We start from the raw sequence: 27673 nt of genomic DNA, 5'->3' as shown, positions 1-27673 counted from the left end.
GTTGCACATGAAGTGTATTGCTTGTGTTGATATAGAAATTACACAAGGTCATGCTTAAGACTAGCTATCCATGGATCACTATTTACATCATAACATTCTACAATATAATTTTCTCTAACCAAAACGTCATAGTGAGATGCTCATATTTGATGCATATTTACATTGATATCTTTATATATGTCAGCCTTAAGACCAAGATCTATGACTTCCTATTTTACAAATATATATTTTTTGCTAGGAAATATTCAAGTAGATCCACCCGAAGGGATCACATCCCGCTGGCTTATTAGTAGAGCCTAACCCCGAGGGCGTTGAGGAGAATTGACCCTGTGACTTCCCATTAGTGAAGTGCTTTTAATGACAAGAACTCGACCAATTGAACTATCCTTCAAAACTCATACTTTACAAATATATCTTTTATATACTCGGCAATTTTAGCTCTATAATTTAAAAAAAACTTTTACAAATATATCTTTTAAATACTCACTCTATGCTTAAAAGAACGTTGACATGCTCTAACATTTATCGTAACATGCTGCAACGGCTCTAACATTTATCGTAACATGCTGCAACCGTAACCTAATATATCTAGACTATGTAATTAAAACATTTTACATTGGGTATCAAGACTCATTCTCACAAATTGAAATATTATTTTTTTGGTAATAATTTTAATTTTAAAATTTATTTCATTACTCGTACAATTTGAAGGGTTCTAAACGTGTATAATTTTATTTTCACCTTTTTTATTTTTAATTATATTTTTTAAAATTAATTTTCAATTTTATTGTGTATTTACACTATTTTTATTTGGCTAAAGGTTCGTCTTTTTTGGACTTAAGGAAACAGAGTAATGACCAAAGATCCAGAGGCATCTGGAGCTAAGAGCTTATAGACCACCCACAAATTATTTCAAGTGGCGTGGTTTTCTTTGAATAAACGTGATGAGTCTGCCTCATTAACATATAACAACCACAAATCACTGTCCTCACTCTAAGTTTGACAAGATAAATTTCTCGCCATAATTTATTTTAAATTAAATTAAAGTAAAGTAAAGTAAAAGTACTGTAATTCCTTAACAAGTTGCATCCCAATACTTCAGGACCGATCGCTGAGATTTGAAAATGGAAAGACAATGAAGTAAACCAAAACCAGCGGTTGAGCTGGTGGGATGGTGGAGGGAATGGGAGAGATTACAATTGCAGGCGGGAATGGAGGGAAATCGGCGAGCATCTCATTATACAGAGCGATAGCTTGGGCGGCGGCTCCGTTGGTTGCGTGGCACATCCGACGGAGGAGAAATCGTGGCCTGGAACACCCGCTCAGATGGGAAGAGCGCTTCGGTCGTGCCTCCATCAAACGCCCCAACGGTCCTCTTCTCTGGTTCCACGCCGTCTCGTTGGGTATGTCATGCTGCCATTTACTATATTACTTTGCTTCTTCGCTGCTCAGCGGTCTCTGTTTCGAGAGTAATGGACTTTTTTTTCCTCTTCAAAAACTTAAGGAGTAGGTTCGATTATCCTTTTTCAGCAACACTTCACCCCAATTAATTTTTTGTTCTTAGTTTTATTTTAAATTTAAAAAACTTATGGCCATCCCCACAAATGAAATGCAGGCAGATTATAAAAATTCAAATGAGAGACCATGACCTCATTTTGAATCTGTTCCTGGTTTTAATGTAACTTTTTATTTTCATTTCTGCATTTCTGCCACCTTTTCTAACATATACATCCTTTTTTTTTGGTTTCCCTGTTTTTAATGATCAAAATCCATATCCCTGGCGGCCATTGCAACAATAATGGTCCAGGGGAAGTAGAAAATGCAGCCACACATCCTTACGCTGTGTTTGAAGATGAGCCCTGATTTACACCATAACCATTATCCATTCCACATTATTGACTATAGTTGGTCCCGGAAGTGTTCAAAGGTTGACTAAGGCCAGAATAGTTTTGGATTGGATTTGAAGATAAGTTTGTCATAAATCTGCTTGAGTATGGTTGTTAGCAGAATTGGTCGCTTCATCACGAGTGTGAGCTGCAGAGAGCAGATGGCACAGGTCATGCCTCGAAGAGTAAGTATCTTGTGCAGTTCAGGATAGCAGCATGGGCTGCATTGCAAGATGCAGTAAAATTTGGGCTGTACAAGCCTGCACTGCGACTTGGTCATGCTAGAGGGAGTTTGGTTGCACAACCTCGCATCCTGGTAACATCATGCAGAAGACATCGTAACAGAATAACACAGTGTGTACTGGCGCTGTTGGACTCCTTAGCAAAGGATGCATGGATTCTAGGCATCACAATGGAATGTCTCAATGACCACGTTACTTCCTCTTCCCCATTTTCAATATATTATTGTACCCCTAAATTTGAAGAGGCTGTCAAAAAGGAGAAGTCTCTCAGACCACTGTTTTCTGATAGGGACCTGCTCAAATACGAACAGATAAGGAGATGAAATGCTTTGTCTTCCCTTATCCAGGCTATTTATATTGACATTATGTTGTTATAAAGTGGGCTTTATAACCCATCAGTCTGATTATTATTTCTCTAAGGGAAACCATAAAAAAACTGGAGGCAAAGCCTAATATAAAAACCCAGCATATGCTAAGCCCAAGAAATTATATTGCTTTGAAGGAAGGGTGGCCTTTTGCTTGAAATGAGGGTTGACGAGCTTGCTTGCTTGGCAGGTGGCTTCTCCATGGTTGATCTGTAAACTGCTTTGGATTTTCCAATGGTCAGCTCATCATAACAAATTTTAAACCTACAACTACTACAATGAGCCTATGCTCTACTGCACAAACTATTGGTTTTCTAATTTCTTTGATTTAACAGAAAAAACAAAGCCTAACATTACAGATTCTTTCTGTTACGACATAAAAAATATAGCTACAATATGAAAGACCCAAAATGGAACACCATGCACACACTATTTATTGTAGGAAAACTGATTAGGGAAAAACCAACAAGAAATAAGGATTGTACCATTCTTCTTAATCTATTTAGAGTAAAATGCAAATTTCAGAGATCATAAAGCTTGTTGTAGAGCTATGAGATAGTATGATCTGCTAGTCCTCTAGAGAATGATTCTTTTCCTTGCTCTGCTATCTCTCTACTCCTATTGGTGGTTGCTCTGCTATGGAACATCAAATTGCTACATTAGGAGCTGAACACTTTCTCTCCTTTTGGCTAGTGTTTTAATTCCTTTCCTTGGCTGTTAGGGTTAGGGTTTTTGAGTTTTCGATGCTTCTAGAAGTCTCTAGTGGATTTATATATGTTACTAACTCCACATGGGTGAATCATGGTGAGTTGGTGTGGCTGCTACTTGGACAATGGATATGTGGGAAATAACTGGACTGTTATGTTGTTGGTGGGCATAACTTTTGCACATGGACGCCGTTTAAGGAAAGTAAATCACCATTGGACAGTTATCAACAAGTAGACTAGAAATTTCCAGAAGCTGAAGTTTTCATGCAAAACAGAAATTTCATCTCTTTGACCAGAGGTTTCCTGGATTTTAAGTCTGTGAGTTTTTAGCATTAGGACTGTTATGAAATAAAGTATAAAAAATGTTGCGAACATCGCGATCGCGATTAAATTGGCGAGGGTACAAAATCAGAAAAAAATAGTAAAAATTGGGAAAAAATGGTAAAAATCAGCCAAAAATCGACAAATACAAAAATATTCATTTTTTTTTCAAAATTTTTAATATCTAAAGCAGCATCCACAACATAAAATAAATGCATTGACACTGGACACATAAATATGAAAAGAGAACTAATATATAAGATGTGTAATATCATGTCTAGTGCTACGTCACACATAACAGTGAATCATGTTATGAATACTAAATCCTGAGTCCCAACTCAACCCAAAATATCAACAAAAAATATAATAATGTATCTTATATCATGAGTCATAATGTCATATACAATGAAATGAACCACATAACTAATACCACTGATTTTCTCTGCTCCTCTTGCAAGAAAGTGCAACAACTTTCCCTCTAGATGAAGAAGGCGGTGGGGCTGGCAGTGGACTTTGCTGTGCTCTAGACGGTGAAGAACTAGGAGCTATAGGAGGTAGACCACGTCCTCTACTGGTGACAGGGGTAGGTGGTGTCACCTCCTCCTCCTGTACCCCCTCCACTACCTCCTGCTCTAACCAATCACGGGCCGACTCCATAATAGGCCTCTCGGCCTCAACCCTCCATGCAGTAGTGTGTCAATCCTATCCAATGAGATGGTCTCTACATCAGGTGTCCTCTCAAGTTGTCTCACCCACAATTGAAGATTGTAGTAGTCGTAAACCATGTCATTAAGTCGCTGGGACTCCAACCTGTACAAGGGTCATAAATTAATAAATTATAAATAATAAATTAATAATTATAAAAAATATTATTTAATGAATTAAAAAAATTAATTGGAAATTTGGAATATTTTAACCTGTTGCGCTTCTTGGTGTGTATTTTTTCAAATACACTCTAGTTGCACTCGCATCCCTAGGAGCTACATGTTTGGCTGAGCACTCAAATGGCAAGTCTTTGGAGATTGTGTACTCTACCACCATAGCTTCTCCACCATGCATCTACAACAAAAAATATAAACATAAAAAAACAAATGAAATTTGAAAGTTGAAGAAAAGTATGAACTTGAAGAGACAATGAAATTTGAAACAAACTAAAGCTTACCTGACATTTTAGTCTTCCTATCCACAATAGCCATGTCAAAGCTAAATGTGCCACCTGCCATCTTGTATACCTCCATTTCTTGGAGAATTCTGCACGTTTTGTTGGAGATAACACCATCCTCTGTGTTAGCGCTTGAAATTTCACCTCAGGCTGAGAAAGGTAAACCTCAAGGCAACATCAAACCACTTAGCCTCGTAGCTAGCCCTACGTGGCAGGAGAGGGCTCTCTCCGATCTATCTCGGTGAGATCTTCAATGGATGAGATGACCAATAGGGTAACACTGATTTTAGGCTAGTAAACTGATCAAAAGGGTTGATTTGGGGTTTTTAGGGTTTTTGGTGGCAAATTGAGGGATGGCAATTTTGGGTGCGGGGATTGGACACAGTTTCTGCAGGGGTTCTTTGGGGCGAGGTAGGAGACAGTATTGATGCCTTTGATTGAGGTGGATGGTCAGGAATGACAGGTGAGGAGCTAAGGAGAGCAATTAACTTTGAATTCTCCTTAAACAGTAGAAAACATTGAAATTAAACAAACTTAAAAGCAGAGCATGACAACCATGAATTCTTACTTTAACACTTCGTTTGCTTAATGTGCAGAAGGAAAAGAAAGGAAATGATTCACATAACACACTTACAAGTACATAGAGAAACACACCATCAATACATGTAACCACAAGAATCCCAAAAGGGACTGCAAAACCCTGGTCTTCCTTAGCCAAAAATTGCAGAGATACAGTGAATATACAATGATAGCTTCTCCCTCAAGAGTCCAACCATGAAAATGAGCAAGAAAGTACATAATATAGATCATCTAACCTCTTTCCCTGCCTCCATGGGTCGAGCTCACTATCCTAGGAGCTGTTTCAACCACTTCTAAACTAAGCACTACAAACTAGGCAGTCAAAACAACTTGCCTCTATAAGCTAGGAAACCAATTCATTCATTTAATTTTCACCTTTTCCATGAATGAATCTTCTAGAAGAGGTACATAAGTGTAAAAGTATCATAAAAGTACATTAATTACATCAAAGAGGATAATAATCCACCCCAAAAAGTCAAACAGGGTCAAACTGCGTTTTTCTGAGCTGTACACTGAAATTTGGAGAAATTTGCCTGACGGGTCGCGCGCCTCTGCCTGACGACCACTTTTGGGGCACTTCCAGGTGGCCAAATTGAGCAAGAGTAGGCTTGTTGGAAAGGTCTGTGAGTCTACTTTCCAACCCAACTGGAATTTCTGAATTTGGTGGTCATTTGCACCTCCAAAATTGCAATCTCCCAAGACTGCTTTCTGTGTCTCAAAAATGTGGCAGAAAGTCATTTTTTGCTTTTTTTTTGACTTTCTGGAGGCCTAAATCTTCATAAAATCTCTTGTCCATGGATGAGCATATGTAACTTCTCATGACAAATCTGGAAATGCTGAGTTTTTGCAAAATGGAGTTGCCAGGATGAAGGGTCGCGCGGGGGGTGAGACCCGTTAATGGAGAAAACCTGTAATTGCCTGAAAAAACCAAAATTTACCCAAAATGCTCAAAATTTCTTGGGATTTGTGCTGTGACTGAGCTATTTAGTGCCTTGCTCCTTCAAGGAAGCCTCGGCCAAGATGTGGAGGGGATCGGGCCTTTTTCGTCGTTTTAGTGCCTTGGCCAACCTCCTTGGATCCGGCGATTGTAATTTTGACATTTCTCTAAAACCATGACACCTGTGCAAAAAGTGAAGGAGGTTTTTCTTCTTTGGCATGTTGTGGACAAAAACCTCTCTCAGTTTTCCAAAATTCATCTTCTATTGCTCTGAAACATCATTTGAGTGCAACGTATCCCGATGTGTGGAACAAGGGATTTTGCCGAAATGAAGCGAAATGAAGGGGATAAGGGGCTTCTAAATTCTTGGGGAAATTTTTGGGAGTGGGGAGGGATGTTAGGAAGTAGGGGAAAGTGGAATCTCAGAGATTGAGCGAGGGGAAGGGGTCCAAAAGGGCAAAACACAGGCCAAACCTAGAAAATTGCCAGGTTGTAGCTAGAAACTAGGGTTTGTGCAAAAATGAGGATTTTGGGGGATCTCAGTGATGGGAAGCATTTGATAAGGTACTTTAAGGATAGGGGAAGGTGTATGAACATCTGGATACAAGTTTTGCTAATGATTTGGCCGTCCAAGAGAAATTAGCTTTCAAAACCCTAGGAGAGGGAAATGACTTTGCCTAGGTGCAACTGAAGCATGAACAAGGTGTAAAATGACTCATTAGACACTGAGATGATAATGAAAACCCCATGAATGATGATAGACTCAGCTGAATGATGACATGGACCGCCATTTGGACAACTTTAGAAGGAGTGAAAGCAAACCCTAGACCTAATGCCTAGTGACCAAATTTTGCTTGAAGACTCACTGAAATAACAAAATTTGACCTTGACACTCTGAGACCACTTTGTAAGAGCATATTTGATCACTGGAGGAAGGCTGGAAAGACTGACACTAACATTGGCTCCAATGGGGATGGTAGCTCCTTGGAGGTGCCAAGAACCTCAGACCTCTTGGAGAGCAGACCAGTGCTTTTAACCATTGGGCGATGGAGTCATTATTTCGGCAAATGACACATGACTTTGACTCATCTATTGACTGAAACCTGACTCAAGCCGACACAATTATGAAACCAACATGACTGAAAACTTACTCATAAATGACTCATCACTGACTTAACAAAAACAAGAACTTACAAAGCTTATGGAAGGGCAGCAGTCCATCAAGATGTGAAATCATGATGACAACCACCTGTGTTTCTTACAAGACAATATACATCAAACTATATCAAAATGCCAATGCAACCAATCAAGAAGATGCCTTCTTGACTGATTCTCCCAATCAGATCTCATGATCAACAATAGATACTGGCAACTGGGCATCCAAAAACATAGCTGACCATGATCTCGTTCATCACTGAACACAACAATAATCGCTTTCACTGCTGACTGTAACAAATCTGCCATTGGATCCTGGAAAACATGAAGACTTGACATTGCCACCTCCTGCTGAAAGAACAAGGTATCCCTTGTTTCAAATTCTGATCTGCCTTCATCATGTGCTTCGGTAAAAGTATGCTCATGGGCTTCAAAAAACTCTGAACAAATGGATGGGCAGATCTCTTCTTGGAAAAGCATTTCAGCACATGAAACATATGAAGAGGAATCTGAATGGAAATCCTGAATGTTTTGTTCTTCTATGGTGTGAATGTGCTGTAGGTCATCTTCATATGATATCACAACCAAATTATCAAGTTCCTTATTACATTCTTCAATATTATCAAGCATAGTATTATCATTTACATCGTCTGCCACAAATTCACTCAAAGAAACTTTTTCACTTGCTTGAGCAAAGATCTCACCTTGCTGTTCATGAGCTGACTGAATGACCTCCTCATGAAGATCTAGTGCTGGTGAGATGAGAGCATTTAGGTCTGCTACTCCATTTTTTTCATTTGAGGCAGCCGCGACAATACAACTCTCTTTTATGAGATCCGAAACAACATGTTTTACCTCATCACAATTTATCTCCCGATCTGATTTATCATCATCACTTTCTGAGATTGGAACGTTACTTTCCTGCGTTACCTGCATGCTGTCTTCTTCTATGGACAGATCTGAAACAACATTTGCTCTTTCCTCATTTTCAACCATATGGAAATCTACAGCCTGCTGATCTTGACAAATATCCTCTAAGATTTCTGTGTGCTGCTGAAACGGATTTTCATACAGAGCCTCCATGATCTCAACATCCATAAAATTATCATCTTCATAATATTTCTCAAGGCTTTCAATAAAACTATAAGCATGCTTGCAACAATCATGAACCAAATTTAATGATGGATACGATGCTTGATATCTTTCAATAAACAAGGCATGAAAATCCTTTAAACAGTAAATACAAGCCTGCGGCAAATTTTCATACCAGGATTGAGCTGCACCTTCCAGAGTGGCCAAGAATATCTTCATCAAGAAATCTTCAGGAAAATCCACCTTCAACTTGCGAATATGCATATGAAATCTAACTAGATGTAAAGCAGCATCCTTCTTACCATCATCATTAAATGTAGGCAAATTCCTTGACCAATCTACCTTCGGAATTTTATTTGGAAAACCAGGGATGTGATCTCGGCTCAGGGGAGCGTATCTTCTTGCAATCCGATCCATCTTGAAAAGCTCAAAGCTACTGATCTCTCTGCAGTGAAGTCACCATGAAGCATTGATCTCTGGAGTTTTCAGTGAAAAGAGTCGCCAGGTGAATGATTTCAGCCTTGTCAGTGTCTGATCGTTGTTCACCATCAACAATCAGATCTGAACTTGATACATGTACTGGGGTAAAATGCGAATGAAGTGGCCGTATTCACAAGCTCACGGAGATTGACTGAAGCAGCGTTTATCTACTTGCGCTTATGCAAAGCAAAAGCGTTTCGAAGGCTACCTGGCATAACTTCAGGCTCCGTCTAAGACTTGTGAAACAAACACATCAACCCACAGACAAGTTTGTTCTCCCCAGTATGGTCGCCAGTATGTTAGTGCTTGAAATTTCACCTCAGGCTGAGAAAGGTAAACCTCAAGGCAACATCAAACCACTTAGCCTCGTAGCTAGCCCTACGGGGCAGGAGAGGGCTCTCTCCGGTCTATCTCGGTAAGATCTTCAATGGATGAGATGACCAATAGGGTAACACTGATTTTAGGCTAGTAAACTGATCAAAAGGGTTGATTTGGGGTTTTTAGGGTTTTTGGTGGCAAATTGAGGGGATGGCAATTTTGGGTGCGGGGATTGGACACAGTTTCTGCAGGGGGTTCTTTGGGGCGAGGTAGGAGACAGTATTGATGCCTTTGATTGAGGTGGATGGTCAGGAATGACAAGTGAGGAGCTAAGGAGAGCAATTAACTTTGAATTCTCCTTAAACAGTAGAAAACATTGAAATTAAACAAACTTAAAAGCAGAGCATGACAGCCATGAATTCTTACTTTAACACTTCGTTTGCTTAATGTGCAGAAGGAAAAGAAAGGAAATGATTCACATAACACACTTACAAATACATAGAGAAACACACCATCAATACATGTAACCACAAGAATCCCAAAAAGGACTGCAAAACCCTGGTCTTCCTTAGCAAAAAATTGCAGAGATACAGTGAATAATACAATGATAGCTTCTCCCTCAAGAGTCAAACCATGAAAATGAGCAAGAAAGTACATAATATAGATCATCTAACCTCTTTCCCTGCCTCCATGGGTCGAGCTCACTATCCTAGGAGCTGTTTCAACCACTTCTAAACTAAGCACTACAAACTAGGCAGTCAAAACAACTTGCCTCTATAAGCTAGGAAACCAATTCATTCATTTAATTTTCACCTTTTCCATGAATGAATCTTCTAGAAGAGGTACATAAGTGTAAAAGTATCATAAAAGTACATTAATTACATCAAAGAGGATAATAATCCACCCCAAAAAGTCAAACAGGGTCAAATTGCGTTTTTCTGAGCTGTACACTGAAATTTGGAGAAATTTGCCTGACGGGTCGCGCGCCTCTGGGACCACATTTGGGGCACTTCCAGGTGGCCAAATTGAGCAAGAGTAGGCTTGTTGGAAAGGTCTGTGAGTCTACTTTCCAACCCAACTGGAATTTCTGAATTTGGTGGTCATTTGCCCCTCCAAAATTGCAATCTCCCAAGACTGCTTTCTGTGTCTCAAAAATGTGGCAGAAAGTCATTTTTTGCTTGTTTTTTGACTTTCTGGAGGCCTAAATCTTCATAAAATCTCTTGTCCATGGATGAGCATATGTAACTTCTCATGACAAATCTGGAAATGCTGAGTTTTTGCAAAATGGAGTTGCCAGGATGAAGGGTCGCGCGGGGGGTGAGACCCGTTAATGGAGAAAACCTGTAATTGCCTGAAAAAACCAAAATTTACCCAAAATGCTCAAATTTCTTGGGATTTGTGCTGTGACTGAGCTATTTAGTGCCTTGCTCCTTCAAGGAAGCCTCGGCCAAGATGTGGAGGGGATCGGGCCTTTTTCGTCGTTTTAGTGCCTTGTCCAACCTCCTTGGATCTGACGATTGTAATTTTGACATTTCTCTAAAACCATTACACCTGTGCAAAAAGTGAAGGAGGTTTTTCTTCTTTGGCATGTTGTGGACAAAAACCTCTCTCAGTTTTCCAAACTTCATCTTCTATTGCTCTGAAACATCATTTGAGTGCAACGTATCCCGATGTGTGGAACAAGGGATTTTGCCGAAATGAACCGAAATGAAGGGGATAAGGGGCTTCTAAATTCTTGGGGAAATTTTTGGGAGTGGGGAGGGATGTTAGGAAGTAGGGGAAAGTGGAATCTCAGAGATTGAGCGAGGGGAAGGGGTCCAAAAGGGCAAAACACAGGCCAAACCTAGAAAATTGCCAGGTTGTAGCTAGAAACTAGGGTTTGTGCAAAAATGAGGATTTTGGGGGATCTCAGTGATGGGAAGCATTTGATAAGGTACTTTAAGGATAGGGGAAGGTGTATGAACATCTGGATACAAGTTTTGCTAATGATTTGGCCGTCCAAGAGAAATTAGCTTTCAAAACCCTAGGAGAGGGAAATGACCTTGCCTAGGTGCAACTGAAGCATGAACAAGGTGTAAAATGACTCATTAGACACTGAGATGATAATGAAAACCCCATGAATGATGATAGACTCAGCTGAATGATGACATGGACCGCCATTTGGACAACTTTAGAAGGAGTGAAAGCAAACCCTAGACCTAATGCCTAGTGACCAAATTTTGCTTGAAGACTCATTGAAATGACAAAATTTGACCTTGACACTCTGAGACCACTTTGTAAGAGCATATTTGATCACTGGAGGAAGGCTGGAAAGACTGACACTAACGCTCTGAATACAAGTGAAGAATCCATCCATGACCTCAACATCAAATAAGAAACCACAGGAGTAAGAAAATGTGGGGTTTAGGTAGATCCCTGTAGCATGAATGAGACGATGGAATGTATTGTTCCATCGCTCATCAATCACTTCCCATAGGATTTGTTGTTTCTCAAACCCCTCATCCCCCTTATCATCATAGTAGCTCCGAATGGATTCTTTGGCCCTATCCATGGCCTCATACAAGTAGCCCATTGCGGGCTTGTCTCCATCAACTAATCGAAGAACCTTTACCAAAGGTTCAATAATGCTACACACCTCTTGCACTCCTGCCCATAAGCTTTCCTGGTATGAAACTAGCCTGCATATGGTCTCTCCCTTTGGTTTGCGACTATATGACAAAGCACACCACTCCTCTGAAAGAAACATTCTCTTCACATCCCACATAGAATTCAGGATGGATTGAAGAGATATGAAACTGGTGGCAAACCGTGTAATGACAGGGCACACCAACTCGTTGTTGGTGAATGTTCTCATCAGATGAAGCACATATGCATGATTATATATAAATTTTGTAATGCTTTTTGACGTTTCAACAATATCTTTGACAAAAAGAATTTTTCCTATGTCCTCCAACATCAAATCAATGTAGTGTGCAACACAAAGTGTCCAAAATAAATTAGGATGCCTCTCCATAAGCATCTTGCCAGCAACAACATAATTTGCAGCATTGTCTGTTATGACTTGGACAACATGTTGTGGACCCACCTCCTGACTGAACACATCCAACAAATCACATAATAACTGTGCATCTTTGATATGTGCAAATGCATCAAAAAATTTCATAAACATTGTCCCCTTGGGACAATTAACCAAGAAGTTAATAAGGCTTCTACACTTTTGATCGGTTCAACCATCTGACAGCACAATGCATCCTGTGTGTGCCCATGATCCCCTAAACTTCTCCAATCTCTTAGTGTAGTCAACCTTTTTATTTTGAAGAATGCACCCTCTAAAGTCATCATATGAAGGGACTTTGTACCCTGGGCCAACAATAGCAATAGCATCAACCATGGGCTGGAAAAATGGATTGTTCCTGGCAACGCTGAAAGGAATATCACTCCAAAGAAGAAACTTGCCCAACAACTTGTCAACTTCTTCCTTCTCCCTTTTTTTAATAACTGACGAGATAGATGGTTGTGCACCAGGTGTGGTTCTAAGAACAAAAAATGATAAGGTAGCTACAGGGTTAGGTGTAGATGCTGATGGCAAAGTAGAACCAATATCACTCTCACGGTCATCTCCCAATCTTGACACTCTACTCCTTGCTATTTGACACTTCAGAGCTGCCTTGCACAATTTGGTTGTTTTTATTTCTTCCAATGATTTGAGGGCTCTTTGGATGATTTTTGGATTTGTATTTGAGCAAGGCCCTACCTCATGTCCAGGAATTTGTGCAAGGTGATACTTCAATCTGTATAACCCCCCTGTCATATGATGCCTACATAACTTGCAAGTCAAATTTGATCTGTCAAACTCTCCATCAGGTTCACCAAATTCCCACAGAGGGTCCAATTTCCTTGGCATGTTTGTAACTTTGTTGAATCTTGAGTTTTAATGTAAGATTGAAGTTTGAAGTTTGAACCTAGGGCACAAGAAGAATTGCAAGTTAAACAAATGAAATTAAAATTTACATACAACATTTTGAATTTTTGACCAAAAAAACCTTCAACTCAATGCAACAATAATGGCAAAAAATACACATTCAAACCCAAGCAAAAATGATGGAAAAAAACTAGGGCACAAGAAAAAATTAAACAAATAAAACTAACAATCAAGATTTTGCATTTTTGACCCAAAAAACTTTCTCCACTAAATGCAACAAAAATGACAAAAAAACACACTCAAATCTAAACAAAAATCATGGAAAATAAATGGGTGATAGAAACCCAAGGAAAAACAAAAAAAAAACAAAAAAAAAAGGGTCAAATTTGATGTCCATACCTGAAAACCACGCTCTGCTGAAGAAACTTGGTCCAAACTTGAATTTTTTTGCTTGGGATGCTAAATTCCTTCACTTTTCTCCTCTCTTTCCCTTGTAGATGAGTTCTCCTCCTCCTTAGCTCTCACTCTTGCTCTCTGTCTGCAAAATGAACCCAAAAAAACCGAAAATTGCCTTTAAAAACTCGTTGTTTTCACCCCCACGATTTTGACTGCTCGATTCGCGATTTTTTCAAGGTGAAAAAATTGCTGATGTTATCGGATGATGAAAAAAGCACGATTTTTTGAAAACATCATGATGTTCACAACCCTGGTATAAAACAATAGTGGAAAGACTACAATATTTCATTTTTTAAGTTCTAACAGCCCAATCTTCTACCAATCCAAGGAGAAAAGGTACCAAACAACCTGGATAAGTTTTAGTCCTCTAGTGCAACTTAACCCGGATAAACTAGATCTAAAAATTCACTTTAACAACAATTATAACATCGGTAAAACAACAGTTATAACAACATCTAAATATCCCTTAGATTCTTCAATGATGATGTCAAATCCCTCAACAAATTGCCCTCTTACTTATGTCAAATCATCAAGACACATAGCGCTGTAAATAACAGTACCTGAAGAACATATATGGCTGAAAACAAAATCTAGAAAGTGCACAAGTTCTGGACAGTTGAAAACTTCATCAATATGTTCAAGACGAAGTACATGTATAAACCATAGCCTTTTCTCAGGGCCAGTACGAGTCCACTAGCTATTCAAAACTGTAGTCGGGGAAAACAAGAATACCCTAGCTCAACCAAGGAGCTACAAAATGCAAGAATCACTCCAACCAGTCTTCCAAGGCAAGATTTCCTCTTTTGTTCTTCTTTTCCACCAATTATTCACAATGTTTTATCACAAAAATCTAATATCTAACCTCCAAGGGATAAACCCTGAGCCTAGTCATCTAAGATGCTCCAAGATACTCCAAGAAGACCAAGAAAATGGAGGAACCCGAGAGAGAGAGAGAGTACAGGTGAAGACTGTGAAAATTTGGAGATCCAAATCCCTACTGCAGCAAATTGATATTACTTCTCCTACTTGTTAATTCATGCAAGTTATTTACTGTGTTACGTTGTAAATATCGAAGTAAATACGACTACAACCTTCACTAATTAAATTATATGCGGAAACAAGAACTGAGCAAGAAGAAATAACCACACACACAAATGACACCGTTGTTTGGACAAATGTCCCCGGAAAAACCCAATGCATGAAAATTGGTGTAGTAACTGAGGGTTTGTATTATTATGCAGTGGTTTCTGAATACAATCTTTGGACGCCTTATTGGCTATCCAATACAGAGAATCTGGCTGGTAGAGAAATTAGTGAGAAATACCTCACACTATCACTGGAGATTCAATACTGATCCAGGCTCTGGATGGCAAGCCCCACATTGCCTTCGCGCTGCCTTTGTGTCAGCCTACGCAGTTTAGCGTCACAGCTACTAGGCTCTGCGTCACCCTTCTTGTTGGTCGATTTGCCTCTGGAACTTCGACTCTCTGCCCTTCCGGTCTCACACCCTGGCTTTTGGTTCTAGAACTCGACTCTCCAGCAAATTTCGAATCTCCTCTCAGGCTCTGCGCTGCCTCAGCGTGGCTCTACGCTGCCCAACGTGGCTTTGCGCTGCCTCTTCTGGATCTCTCTCTGCCTCCTCTGCAATGTATCCCCGGATTAGGAAACTCTCCAACCGGAAAACTATCTCTGCCCCTCATTGCAAGAAATCTCCTCGATGACCTCTCTGACAATTGCTGTGCTGCTCTCTTGAGAAAATTGATCTCTGATCTCTCACTCGATGTATCTTCCAAATGCCCATCGAAGTCCTTATAATCTTCTCGTTGAGTAATCAACGACCCAGATTAAATTCTAATCAATGGCTCAGATCATATTGATTCGATCTTCGTTTTTTTCTAGAAGATTCACACCTAGTTTTATTAATACCATTTAATTATTTTAATTTCCTAAGTTTAGATTTAGGCATCCATTAGAAATAATTATTTATTTTAATAAAACTGTCTTGGGGTGGAATTTCCCAAAACGATTTCTGGGTATTCTGGAATACATGTGTCCTAGCCTCCCTGCAAATTTTGGGGCTTAGAGCACATCCGATGCTACTAGAAATCAACAAGGACCAAGAAAGAAAGGGAGAGAAGACTACAAAATGTCCTCCTACCAAGGAATACCTTAGATCAACCAGGGAGCTACAAAATGCAAGAATCACTCCAAGTCCTCCAAGGTAAGATTTCCTCTTTTCTTTTTCTCCACAAAACTCAAATCTCAAGCCTCCAAGGGATAAAACCTAACCTCCAAGATACTCTAAGAAGACAAGAAACCCTAGCGATCGTAGAGGGGAGAGAGAGAGAGAGATAGAGAGAGAACTTGTAATGTATTCATATTCATTTGACATCATCATTATTCTTTTTGCGTAAAGTTCGACTTTTTATTATTGAGGAAGAGCATTACAAGAGATGGTTCTCAGCACTACTGGCCTACCCATAGGGAAACCAACCCAGTAGCAAAGATTGAGTTGCTTAATATTACACGTGTCTCGCTTGATAAGTTCAACAGACAAAAGAAAAAATGTCTTGAGTCCATACTAAACTTCAAGGGGTGACATGGATACTGGCTCTGTTCTGCAAAGCCTTCTAAACCAAGCTAAAACCGAAAGAGACTACCCATAGCTAATTAAAACAAAATATCTAACCATGGTGGAACTTGGAAGAGATGCACTGGCGGAGCTCCAACAGCCAAGGCTCGTGGACCCAAGGTGTGATTGAGCTGCCACGAACCATGTAGGAGCCATAAGCCGCGAAAGAGCCACGAACCACAAACCATAGAGGAGAAAATATATTCCCAAAGGAGCCACAAACCCCAAACTGTAGTTCCTCTTCAACCTGAACTTGCCAACACCATCGCTGTTTCCCACCACCTTGAATTTATAAACTTCGTGAATGTTGCAACAGACATAGGACAGAGAAGACCCTGACGAGCTTTAACAACCCCCAAGCTTACGACCAACAACATGGAGCCAAACCTTGAACCGCAATTTCCCTCTGACTTGAGCTTGTGTTGACGGTGCTGGACCCGCCAACATGTAGGGGATTTCCCTGGTAAGAAGTCCCAATCAGACCTTAGACCGTTTGGTGTAGGAATCCTAGCAATGGGTCGTATGGTAATGCCTTGACCGCGATGTGTTGATTTAGGGTAGCATCGAATGTGTTCTAGCCACGAAATTTGGTGGAGAGGTTGGGGCACATGAGATCTCCAATACCCAGAAAGGGTTTGGGCATATTCTAAACAAATCAGGAGATATTAAAATAATTAATATTTTCAATGGAGTCCCTAAGTCTAAACTTAGGTAAAATAAAATATTAATGTGTATTAATATGAATTTGTGTTAGAGTGGTCCAAAAGACATGGATCAAGCTAGATCTAATCTTAGCCGTTGATTAGGGACTTAATCTCGGCCGTTGAGATGTCAACAGGAAAAGTATAAGAGGAGGCTTGAGGGTCACTTGGAGAATACACCAGAGTGATCAATCATTCTATTCTCTAGAGTGAGGTTTGCTAAGAGAGATAGAATCAGTGATCGAGAGAGCAGCTGAGGGGCATTGAGTACAGAGAAACAGAGAAGGCAGAGATTGTGCCGGGAGAGCAGCGCAGCAGCCAAGGAGAGTGACGCAGAGCCAGCAAGGGCTCACGCAGAGGCAGCGAAGTGCTGCGCAAATCACCAGAGAGGTCAGCGTGTCTGACGTAGAGGCCCAGAAAGCTGACGCAGGGCCTCCTGGGGTTGACGCAGGCCAATAAAGGCTGACACAGGGCCAGCATGAGACAGAGAGGGGCTGATGCAGTCCAGATTGGGCAAACACTGGGGTTGCAGAGCAGTTTTGTGCTGAGGAGCTGCGCGAAGTATTTTCCGGGGTTTCAGCCAGGAGATTTCTCTTAAACTGTGAGGTATAGCTGCTAAGGAAATTCTCTGTTGGGTAGGCCAATTTCGGCACCCAGATTGTACTCTGATATTGCTTAATAAGAAAACCATCAGATAGTTGCACCGATTTTCCCGCATTGGGTTTCTCCGGGGACATTGGTCCAAAAATAATAGTGTCATGTGGTGTGTTTGTTCTTGTTTTTTTTAGTTGCTGATTTGTAATATGTTGAACATGCACTGGTGTTTATTTTCAGTATTTACTTTGTAAATAACTTGTTAAAGAAAAATAACAAGTAGGTAGGAATAAATAAGAAAAAGTGCATGAAGGGTTTCTAAACTAAGTAAACTTAGAAACTTCAACATGGTATCAAAGCGTGATTGCAAATCACAGGAGGACTAACAGACATTAGCCGAGCAGAGCAATAGCAGTAGAAAACAGCTGTCTGAGGTGACAGAAGCCAATAATTGTGATGCAGAGCCAGCCAGAGCCACGCAGAAGAAGCCGAGAGCTACGCAGAGCCTCAGAGAGGCCAGCGTTGTTGACGCAGAGGGCCAGAAGGTTGACGCAGGGCATCCCAGGGCTGACGCAGAGCCAGCGTGAGGCAGAGAGGGGCTGATGCAGTTCACATAGAGGCAGTTGCTGGAGCCTAAAAGGCTGCAGAAATATTGCAGAGTGGAGCTGGTGAGGTACTGTAGTCAGAACAGTACCTGATAGAGCAAGGTCAGAGGAGTTGTTACCGAGGGTTTCTAGTCGAGGAACCTAGATCAACAGTGCAGTTGCACAAGATGATCAGAGTAGGGGACATCTCGACAAGCGGTAGAAGGATTTCCAGGAGGGAAATCAGGACTCAGAGGGAGTCCAGAAGGGAACTTCCAGACGGGAAGTAGAGACTCAGAGGAGTCGAACAGAGAACGGGGTAAGAGACCAGGATAGACTGGACAGAGCATGGAACTTCGCAGTTTGGAAGGCCAGAATCTTGTTAGTGCTTGACAGGAATCATGTCAAGAACTTTGCCTTGAAGGTTATAACTATCCTAGTCGACCCCAATGATAACGACAAGTACGAAGAGGTGATGGCGAGGGCCAAGTGCATTATCCTTGACGGGGTCAAGGATCATGTGGTACCACATATAGCCGAGAAGGAAACGACAGTTGAGATGTGGGAGGCTCTCAAGAACCTGTACTAGCATACTTCTGTGCAGAGAAGAATGCTGCTCGAGAACCAGATGAGGTCATATCAGATGAAGAAGGGTCAATCGGTTGGCACCTTCCTCGGAGGACTGAATGAGATCCGAGACCAGTTGACTGCTACAGGAGCAACACTATATCAAGAGCTTATGGTGAGGACAACCCTGAATGTTGTTTCAGAAGATTGGGAAGTGTTTGTCCAGAGTATCCTGGGCAGAGGGACTCTCCCACCTTGGGACGAGATGTGGGCAGCTTTTCGCCAAGAAGAGATCAGATGGCAGTCGAAGACAGCTAGCAGCAGCAAAGGGATCAAGGTCAAGCAAGAGGAGGAGGATGTGGTCCGAGCATCTGAGGGAAAGCAGGAGAAGCGGAAGAAGAAAGATCTCTCCAAGATCAAGTGCTTCCACTGTGGGGAGATGGGTCATTATGCGACCCAGTGCCCAAGGAAGAAGAGTAAGGGAGAGTCTTCCGAGACTAAGGCAGCGCCAGCACGGGCAAAGAAGGAAGTTTTGACAGACGATCACTGTGCCATGAGTGCACATGCGCCACTTGAGCGGAAGTGGGGAGACATCAAGCTGTAGTCAGGCGGACTACAGGCGATGAGGGGCAGGATCCTTGAGGTACCCAACCTCTTGGATTAGACCTTGCTATGGGAGCCCCGACGAGGAGTAGTAGGACTGGCTGGGTGGGTAGAGACGGATGCGGATGGAGCAGCAGAGAGAGCTATAGTGCAGGAGTCCCGAGACAATGCAGAGCTAGCAGGCTGCAGCAGTGCGAGAGGCATAGGAGTGTTGCACTAGTGTAGGATGGCACAGAGAGGTGTGCAATAGTGCGAGATGCAGGGAGTTGTTGCAGTAGTGCAGAGGTCAGAGAGGGAGCACTTATCAGTGGCAGAGGGAGCTTCAACATCAGAGGGTGTTTCTAGCCCAACATGGAGGTCAGTTGGGAGATCAGTTACTTACTTCTCAGTAACTGAGTTGCAGTGCAGCAGTGGGCAGCACGATGCAACATGATGAGAGGAGGTGCAATGCATATGCAGTGCTGGGAGAAAGGACCAACAACAACACAGATGCAGAGGGAGCTGTCGTACAGATGCAGCAGTGGCAGTGGCAGAACCATGGGCAGCAGTGCAGAGGATGTTGGGCAGGAAGGCCTAGCATCAGCACAGGTACCAATGCTGGATGATCAAAGTAATACTCAATGAGGAGTATTGCTAGAGCACAGTTCTCGCTAAGAGGGAGTGTTGATTTGGGTTAGCATCATATGTGCTCTAGCCACGAAATTTGGTGGAGAGGTTGGGGCACATGAGATCTCCAATACCCAGAAAGGGTTTGGGCAAATTCTAAACAGATCAGGAGATATTAAAATAATTAATATTTTTAATGGAGTCCTTAAGTCTAAACTTAGGGAAAATAAAATATTAATGTGTATTAATATGAATTTGTGAAAAGACATGGATCAAGCCAGATCTAATCTTAGCCGTTGATTAGGGACTTAATCTCGGCCGTTGAGATGTCAACAAGAAAAGTATAAGAGGAGGCTTGAGGGTCACTTGGAGAATACATCAGAGTGATCAGTCATTCTATTCTCTAGAACGGGGTTTGCTAAGAGAGATAGAATCAATGATCGAGAGAGCAACTGAGGGGCATTGAGTACAGAGAAACAGAGAAGGCAGAGATTGTGCCGGGAGAGCAGCGCAGTAGCCAAGGAGAGTGACGCAGAGCCAACAAGGGCTCATATAGAGGCAGCCAAGCGTTGCGCAGAGCACCAGAGAGGCCAGCGTGTCTGACGCAGAGGCCCAGAAAGCTGACGCAGGGCCAACGTGAGACAGAGAGGGGCTGACGCAGTTCAGATTGGGCAAACGCTGGGGTTGCAGAGCAGTTTTGTGCTGAGGAGCTGCTGGAAGGATTTTCCGGGATTTCAGCCAGGAGATTTCTCTCAAATTGTGAGGTATAGTTGCTTAAGAAATTCTCTGTTGGGTAGGCCAGTTTCGGCACCCAGATTGTGCTCTGATATTGCTTAATAAGAAAACCCTCAAATAGTTGCACCAGTTTTCCCGCATTGGGTGTTTTCTGGGGACATTGGTCCAAAAATAATGGTGTCATGTGGCGTGTTTGTTCTTGTTTCTTTTAGTCGTTGATCTGTAATATGTTGAGCATGCACTGGTGTTTATTTTCAGTATTTACTTTATAAATAACTTGTTAAAGAAAAATAACAAGTAGGTAGGAATAAATCAGAAAAAGTGCATGAAGGGTTTCTAAACTAAGTAAACTTAGAAACTTCAACATGATGTCGCACAGAGGCAAGTAAGATAACTCTGTCAGTAGCAAGGGTGTGAGCGCTTCAGTGAGTCAAGGAAGGTGTATGAGAGGTTCTAACACAGGTGGGTTGAGATGAGGGTGAAGATGAGTTCCAGGTTGAAAGGGATCAATTGATCTGTAAATGAGATCTTAAATCAATATTAAGGTATTACAGACTCATGTCCAGGAATGCCTATATTATTTAGTGCAATGAATCGAAAAGATTGCGAATAATACAAACATTTAACAATTGGAAAACATAACAATTCAACACATCAACACAGTAAATAATGAAGGAGTTCACCAGACTTCCTGGCTACGTCTCCTTGTCCAAGTTTTCAGTGTCGACCTCTATATTATGTCTTCAAGAGCAGATGATTACAAGTGTGAGCTCGAATAGAGTCTCAACACAACAGTGACAACGCAGGGGATTCCCTCGAAATCCTCAAGTCTACAAGAGTACACAGCTGCTCCTTCTTGCTCTCTGTCTTCTGCTTTCTCTTCCGCTCTTTTCTCCCTCTTTTGTCTGCCATAGAGTGGTTTTTAAACCTCTCGGCCCTGTCTGTTCACCTCCCTTTTCCGTGGGGACACGTTTTGTTAAAAACGCTTAAGGCACAAGAACAATTTCTTTTAGAAAAGGAAGGATCGGCGGGCACGGTGAAACCGACTGTTCAGTCTTCCTCTGCACAAAGCCCTCGATATAATACATATTTGGGCCTTATTTCATTTTATCAGAAATACAAAGAAATACATAGAATACATTGAAAAACCCGACAAAAACATTTTATTGGAACTCAAATATCCTATGAAATGATGTTTATAATTCTTTTGGGTCCGGGCTTATCGATATTGCACGTCGCATGTTGCGTAGGCCCCGCTCTTTTGTATTGCTGCAATGATATTGCCGGATTTCAAACACTACAAACTGCGCCATATAACTCTATCGGTTCCGCCATACATCGCATGTCGTATTGATTCATGCCCGTTACAACCCGATTTAACATTTGCGATGCGAATAAATCTCCGCCGTTGGTCTTTCGCCATTAGATCGACGGCTGGTGTCTTCCCGATCAAACAAAACTTGCTCGATAGTCCTTCGCCGCTGATCTACACTTAGTGGATCTGACGGTCCACAGCGATTTCGGGTGAACAACTTGCCTGACACTTAACCAACTTTACGGACCCGATGGGAATTATAAACTCCCAATCTATTAAAGTTCGGGTCCGATTTCTTAATTAAAGTCCAATTACTTTAGCACCCGATATCCGTTGGATGATGAGATCTCTCGATCCTACGGTCTGCGGGTATTCAACATACACACATTTTAACTTCCCTTTGGTTCCATGCGATGCGATATTGGTAGTTGATCTAGACTGTTGATCTGCGCGCTTGATCAACGGTCCTCGTTAAATCGTGCTGATCGCTATCGCAATTCCTCAAGGTCACGATCTTTTCACACTTCGCTTTGGTTTTTCCCGGATGCGATAATTCTTTAAGGGACTTTGAAACATATTTTCCCATTTTAAATACAATTGAAGACTTGAGAGGTTTTTTCCAAGATCCATTTTGGATCATCAGTCCCAACTCGGCTAGGAACACACAACACACAGGACATACACAGTGTCCGGCGGAGCAGTCCACTCGGATGCGGTAGTCACAACATACAGCATAAGATAACATGTACATCACTCACGGATCAGTCCGAATGAGTGCAACGGTTGTTACAACAAGGTTTATGTGAAGATGTCCGGCAGAGCAGTCGACAAGGACGGGACATCATTAGTAGCATATACAACATATTTCCATTAATAGATTATGCATTACAACAAATGAATCAGTTCAGATGTAGAACACAGGTTAAAGCAACATGCATTACAAGTGTTAAAGATCAGTGTTACAACAGATACAATACATGTGTGAAAACGTGTTGGCTCTTATTATATAAAGAAGTGTAAGTTCCAATCATACAATACATCCATGTAAACCCACTAGCCCCAACAGTGGAACGTTACAGCCACATCTACCTGCTCCTCCAAAGAGATGAACTAGCTCCGTGCAGTGGAGAAGCCAAGGCGCGTTACAATACTGTCCAAGCTCTTTCCAAGATAGTCTTATCAGAAGCTTGGTTGACCAAAAGCCTATACAATGAGTTATGAGGGACTATTTATAGCAAAGGGTGGGGTGATCCTTGACATTCCCCTTTGTGACAGTTCAACTACCCTCATGACTCTTCACCTACTCTATCACTGTTACATCCAACTATTGACACTTGACTTACACTTGACATGACTCAACATTACAATGCACATGTACTCATGTGAGACAACATGGCTTGAGCAAGCCATGCAAGACATCACTGACACTCGGTCCGTTGTGATGAGACCAACTCTTTGACATGCTTGTGATGGTGAAGGTGGTGAGCTGATGCCAAGCTTGGTCGTCCGTGATGGTGTGCATGCACCTCATGGTGACATCTTGCTGAAGCGAACTCTTGCCTCTGTTGCAACCGGTGCATTGGTTCGGCCCCTTCATCCAACTCGTTTGCTAACATGTGCATGGTCTTCTTGGGTGCGGCTGAACCGACAACACACTAATGCATAGTGTCCGTGTTGATCTTCAAGTGTGTGCTGGTGGTCATGCGCATCAACTTGCCGAAGTACATGTTCAACTCCAGTTGGAATTGCTTCTTGTCTTCGCCTTGATGAGTGTGTTGAATGGGTTGGATTGCATGCGTGCGCACAATGACATGCATCCTGCTGAATCCCTTGCATGCGATCAACAACACTACTCACCATGTCTGCCCCGTGTCAGCTGCTAGGATGGATCTTTAACTTGTACGGGCGCAGTTTCATTCGTGAGTGCACTTTTCGCCCACTGCTGTTCCTGTTCCTGCTGCAACTCATTCGTCTATCTGTGCAGCTTCATGTTCTTCTTGTGTTGCTGCTTCAGCACATGCACTTCTTCTTTGTTCCATTCTCTTTCTTCGTGCGATCTTCATGTCACGCCGTCACCTCATAACCTGTGTCTCCAAAGTTGCTTTCATTATCAGCGGATCTGCTTGATCTTGCAACTTTGTCTCGTCTCCGTGTTGTCAACAACCTTCCTCTTGCATTTGCCGCGTTCGTTGCATTCGGTATGTTGCCTTCAGCTATTGTTCATGATGTTGCTTGCTGTGATGCTGCTGCTGTCATATCTTGATGTCCTTCTCCACGAACAACTTGATGTCTTCGTGAGTAGGCAAGCTCATAGACACTTGTTCGACTGCATCTCCAGGTGTGCTCTGAACTGTGTCTTTGACTTTGCTCTCTTGGAAACCATTGTACCTGCATAGTTGAGAGGAAGATGAGCACTTGCAATACCTGGGGACATGGCAACACTCATGGCAAGCAATTTGTCAGTCGAAAACCAAAATGAACTTGAGAACTGATTTGCAACATACTTGTGTGACTAATCATGAAGGTTGCGCAATTTTGGCCGGGAGTTCAGGAAACTGACTGCCAAGACCACACAAGGCACAGTCTGGGCTGCTGGGAGACTTACTGATTGCTGGAACTGCGCAATGTATAGTCCAGTCTTGCTGCTGACTGTTGGGATTGCGCAATGGCTGCAGGCTTAGTGACTGCATTGCGCAATTTTCTTGGCCAACAGTCACTGTCCCTCAGGATTGCGCAAAGCAGGCCTGGGGAATAGCTGCTGGGCAGAAATGCACATTTCTGGGGAGGAAGGCAGAGCCTTCCCTCTTAGGATTGCGCAATGCTGTCTTGGTGAGGCAGAGTCCGGGCCGAGGTTGGCCAGACTCGCCGACAGGCAACTGAAAGTGAATGTGAGTGCGAATGCATGCTAATTCTGAGTGTAAGCATAAGTGAATGATTATGCATGCAAATGGTGAATAACAGATTCAGAAAATGGAACAACATGCATGTGGGTGAGGCGAGTCACCGAATCGGCGAACATTCGAGGAAAACAATTTCATGCATGCGATAGCAGTGAGATGTTGACGAAAATTGAAACGGTGCTAGGACAAGCTAATATACATGTAAACGACAGCAGATGTTCAAAGAAATCAAGAAAACAATACTCATACAAGCGAAAATACAAAAAGCGAAAGAAATGCAACATAAGGCATGGGAAGCGGGCTTACCCCAAAACAGCTGAGTTGAATGTGTCGACTGCTCCTAGATGTGATGTGGGATGTCAGAGCTGCAAGGTTGATGTGAGGAATGAGCTCTATAGCATATGCTCTATAGCATCCGGTTGATGAGTTTTGATAACCTCGAGGTTGTGACGCACATGCCACAAATCTAGGGAAAGCGACACTTGGTGGGAGGTTTCTGAAATGATCCTTGCATGTAACCTCCAACTGTTAAACATAGATCCCTGAAACATGGGATGCCTTTGCATGCTGCATTGGGAGAAGCAACCCATGCATGCAAGTCAATTTTGCTCGGTTTGGAGGGAACTGGTCAACTCAGTTGCACATGCAAGAGACTGCTCGACTACTGAAGAAAAATGCGCATTTCTGGCTGGGAGTTGGGCTGGCTGCCCAGGAGATTTGCGCAATTTTTGGGCAGAGCAGTTGACTTTTGCCCAGATTTGCGCAAATTCTGCGCTGAGCAGCCCTGCTGGGGAAAATTGTCCAATTCCTGCTGGGAGTGTTGACTGGCAGAATTGCGCAATCATGGAGCCCAGCAGGCTGCCAGACAGGATTGCGCAATTTGTGGTGGGAAGGCTGGGTTCCCTCCAGAAATGCACAATTTTCTTGGGGAAGCTGCTCAGCCTGTAGCTGGACCAAGTCCGGGTGATCAACCTGTGATCGACAGGTTGCCTTTGTGCAAGAACAACACTGAAGCTTGTGAATTTGACGAAGTGAGGCAAGCTGCTGTGAAGGTTGGAAGGGAGGCTCCAAAAGGAAGTTAAGGCAAAATTTTGGAGGGTGGTTGTAGCCGCTACAATAGCTTGCAAACACCGTGAGCCCTTGCCCACCACCATGAATTTGCAAGCATCGTGAAGCTCACAACAAGCAAAGGAAAGAAAAGACTTTGACGAGATTTAACGACCCTTAGGCCCGCGACCATTGAAAAGGAGCCGAGCTTAAAAATCGAGGAGTGGAGCCATGGAAGACCAACTAGGGAATTGCATTGAGCTTGAGACTGGTCTAATAGAACCTATGAATTGTGAAGAAGCAGAGAACTCTCTGAGAAGGCCGAATCATGATGGTGACACTGGGAGGCCAACTGAGATTCCAGAGCCACCCTATGAACATGGGAGGCTGAAGGTGTCCAAATGATAAACAAATTGTGAGACTGACCCTCCATCGCTGAAAATGCCAAAATAGGCCAATAAGTGGTCCAATTAGAGAATGGGAAGAAAGTATTAGCATTCTAGGCATGGCGTCCCTACATAAATGAGACAAACGCATAATACATCACTTTCTTTGATGAATGCCTTACAGGATGGTGCGCTAAAAACATAAATAGATCGGAGCAAGGACGCGGGTTGTCCATGACACCACTTCCGTTTGGAGCTGCAATAAACCTCTCCAAATAATTATGCAACGCAATGATGAGCCAATGAGTCGAGCATGATCTTGTGTACGATGACTAAGGCTGAATTAATGTAGCATCACAGGGGAATTTAACGGATCATGCCTAAAGTTTGAATGATGGGCTAAGTGGCCTTCTCTGCCACTTAACCTTATGCTCTCGACGACAGACATCATGTTTAAACACCCGTCGTGGGGAAGTAATCCTGAAGTGCAATGGAGAGGCAAACACTTCTTAATTGAGCATAAATTGCTTGAGACCATCGTGCATCAAGAGGAGGGTTGTCTGTAGCAAGAGCGTAATTGGCAAGGCTATTGACCAACTTGTTGCCTGAACAACGAATGTGAGATAGCATGGGAGCTTGATTATGCTCGAGCAAGGAGGCGTTTTTTGGAGATTTGAGCTTCGATGCATCAACTGCCTGAGATTTTGGAAAGAGGCGACCCACATTGAAACTTCTTCATAATCGATATGATAAGCAACGAATCCCCTTCTATAAGGAGCTAATGATAGCTATGTCTTAGGGCTATAATCAAACCATGCTCCAAACCCCAGAGCTCTGCTTCATTGTTGGAAGTGAAACCAAGTTTGCCAGCAAAGATATTGAGGATCTGTCCAGAGTTGTCTCTGAAATTTTTTCCATAACTAGTTGGCCCTGGATTACCTCTAGAAGCCCCATCAAAATTGAGTTTGATGAAGCTTGGTGGTGGGGGAGACCAGGTCATGGGATTAATAGGGTGCAAAGAGATTAATGTTATAGGGGAGAAGGAATTCTGAGGGCTGAATTTGAGTTGCCGCATAATAAGTTGCTTAGCTAGACTCTGGACGACACTCCCAGTGCTGAAAGACCATTGCAAGGAGGCGATGGTCTCTTTGAGTTGGGAAAGGATAAGATGCCAAACAGTCTCCAACGAAGATGTGGAATTTTTGAAAATTCTAGAATTTCTTTCCTTCCAAATATTCCAAGTAGTAATAAAGCAAGGAATAAGGAGCCAAGCTCAGTTGAGGATGGGGCTATAAAAAGGAGAATCCTTCTAGTTTTCCAATGAATCAATGATGGAGTGCGGAACAGGCCTGGATTGTCGGAAGGAGATGGCCAACTACTC

The 27673-nt window shown here is 42.3% G+C and overlaps 1 protein-coding gene across 3 annotated transcripts in view; it reads left to right on the top strand.

Moving 5' to 3' along the window:
• The first annotated feature begins 1080 nt into the window (after window positions 1–1080).
• The window catches only part of KDTA (KDO transferase A), a 414892-nt gene continuing 388299 nt past the window's right edge, over window positions 1081–27673 (top strand). For 2 of the 3 annotated variants that reach the window (XM_089383917.1, XM_089383919.1), the window contains exon 1: window positions 1083–1403. In XM_089383917.1, coding sequence (XP_089240043.1) covers window positions 1172–1403 — 232 coding nt within the window. In that variant the 5' untranslated portion in view covers window positions 1083–1171. Of the gene's footprint in view, window positions 1404–27673 lie in introns of all 3 variants that reach the window. The other variant, XM_089383918.1, reaches the window with a different exon arrangement.

The sequence above is a fragment of the Pinus tabuliformis genome, chromosome Q (assembly GCF_031772625.1).
Source record: "Pinus tabuliformis cultivar Carrire ecotype Pingquan chromosome Q, CPIR1, whole genome shotgun sequence".
NCBI classification, from domain to species: Eukaryota; Viridiplantae; Streptophyta; class Pinopsida; order Pinales; family Pinaceae; genus Pinus; species Pinus tabuliformis.
Note: the sequence above shows the minus strand (reverse complement) of the source record. Positions and strands in the feature narration are given on the sequence as shown.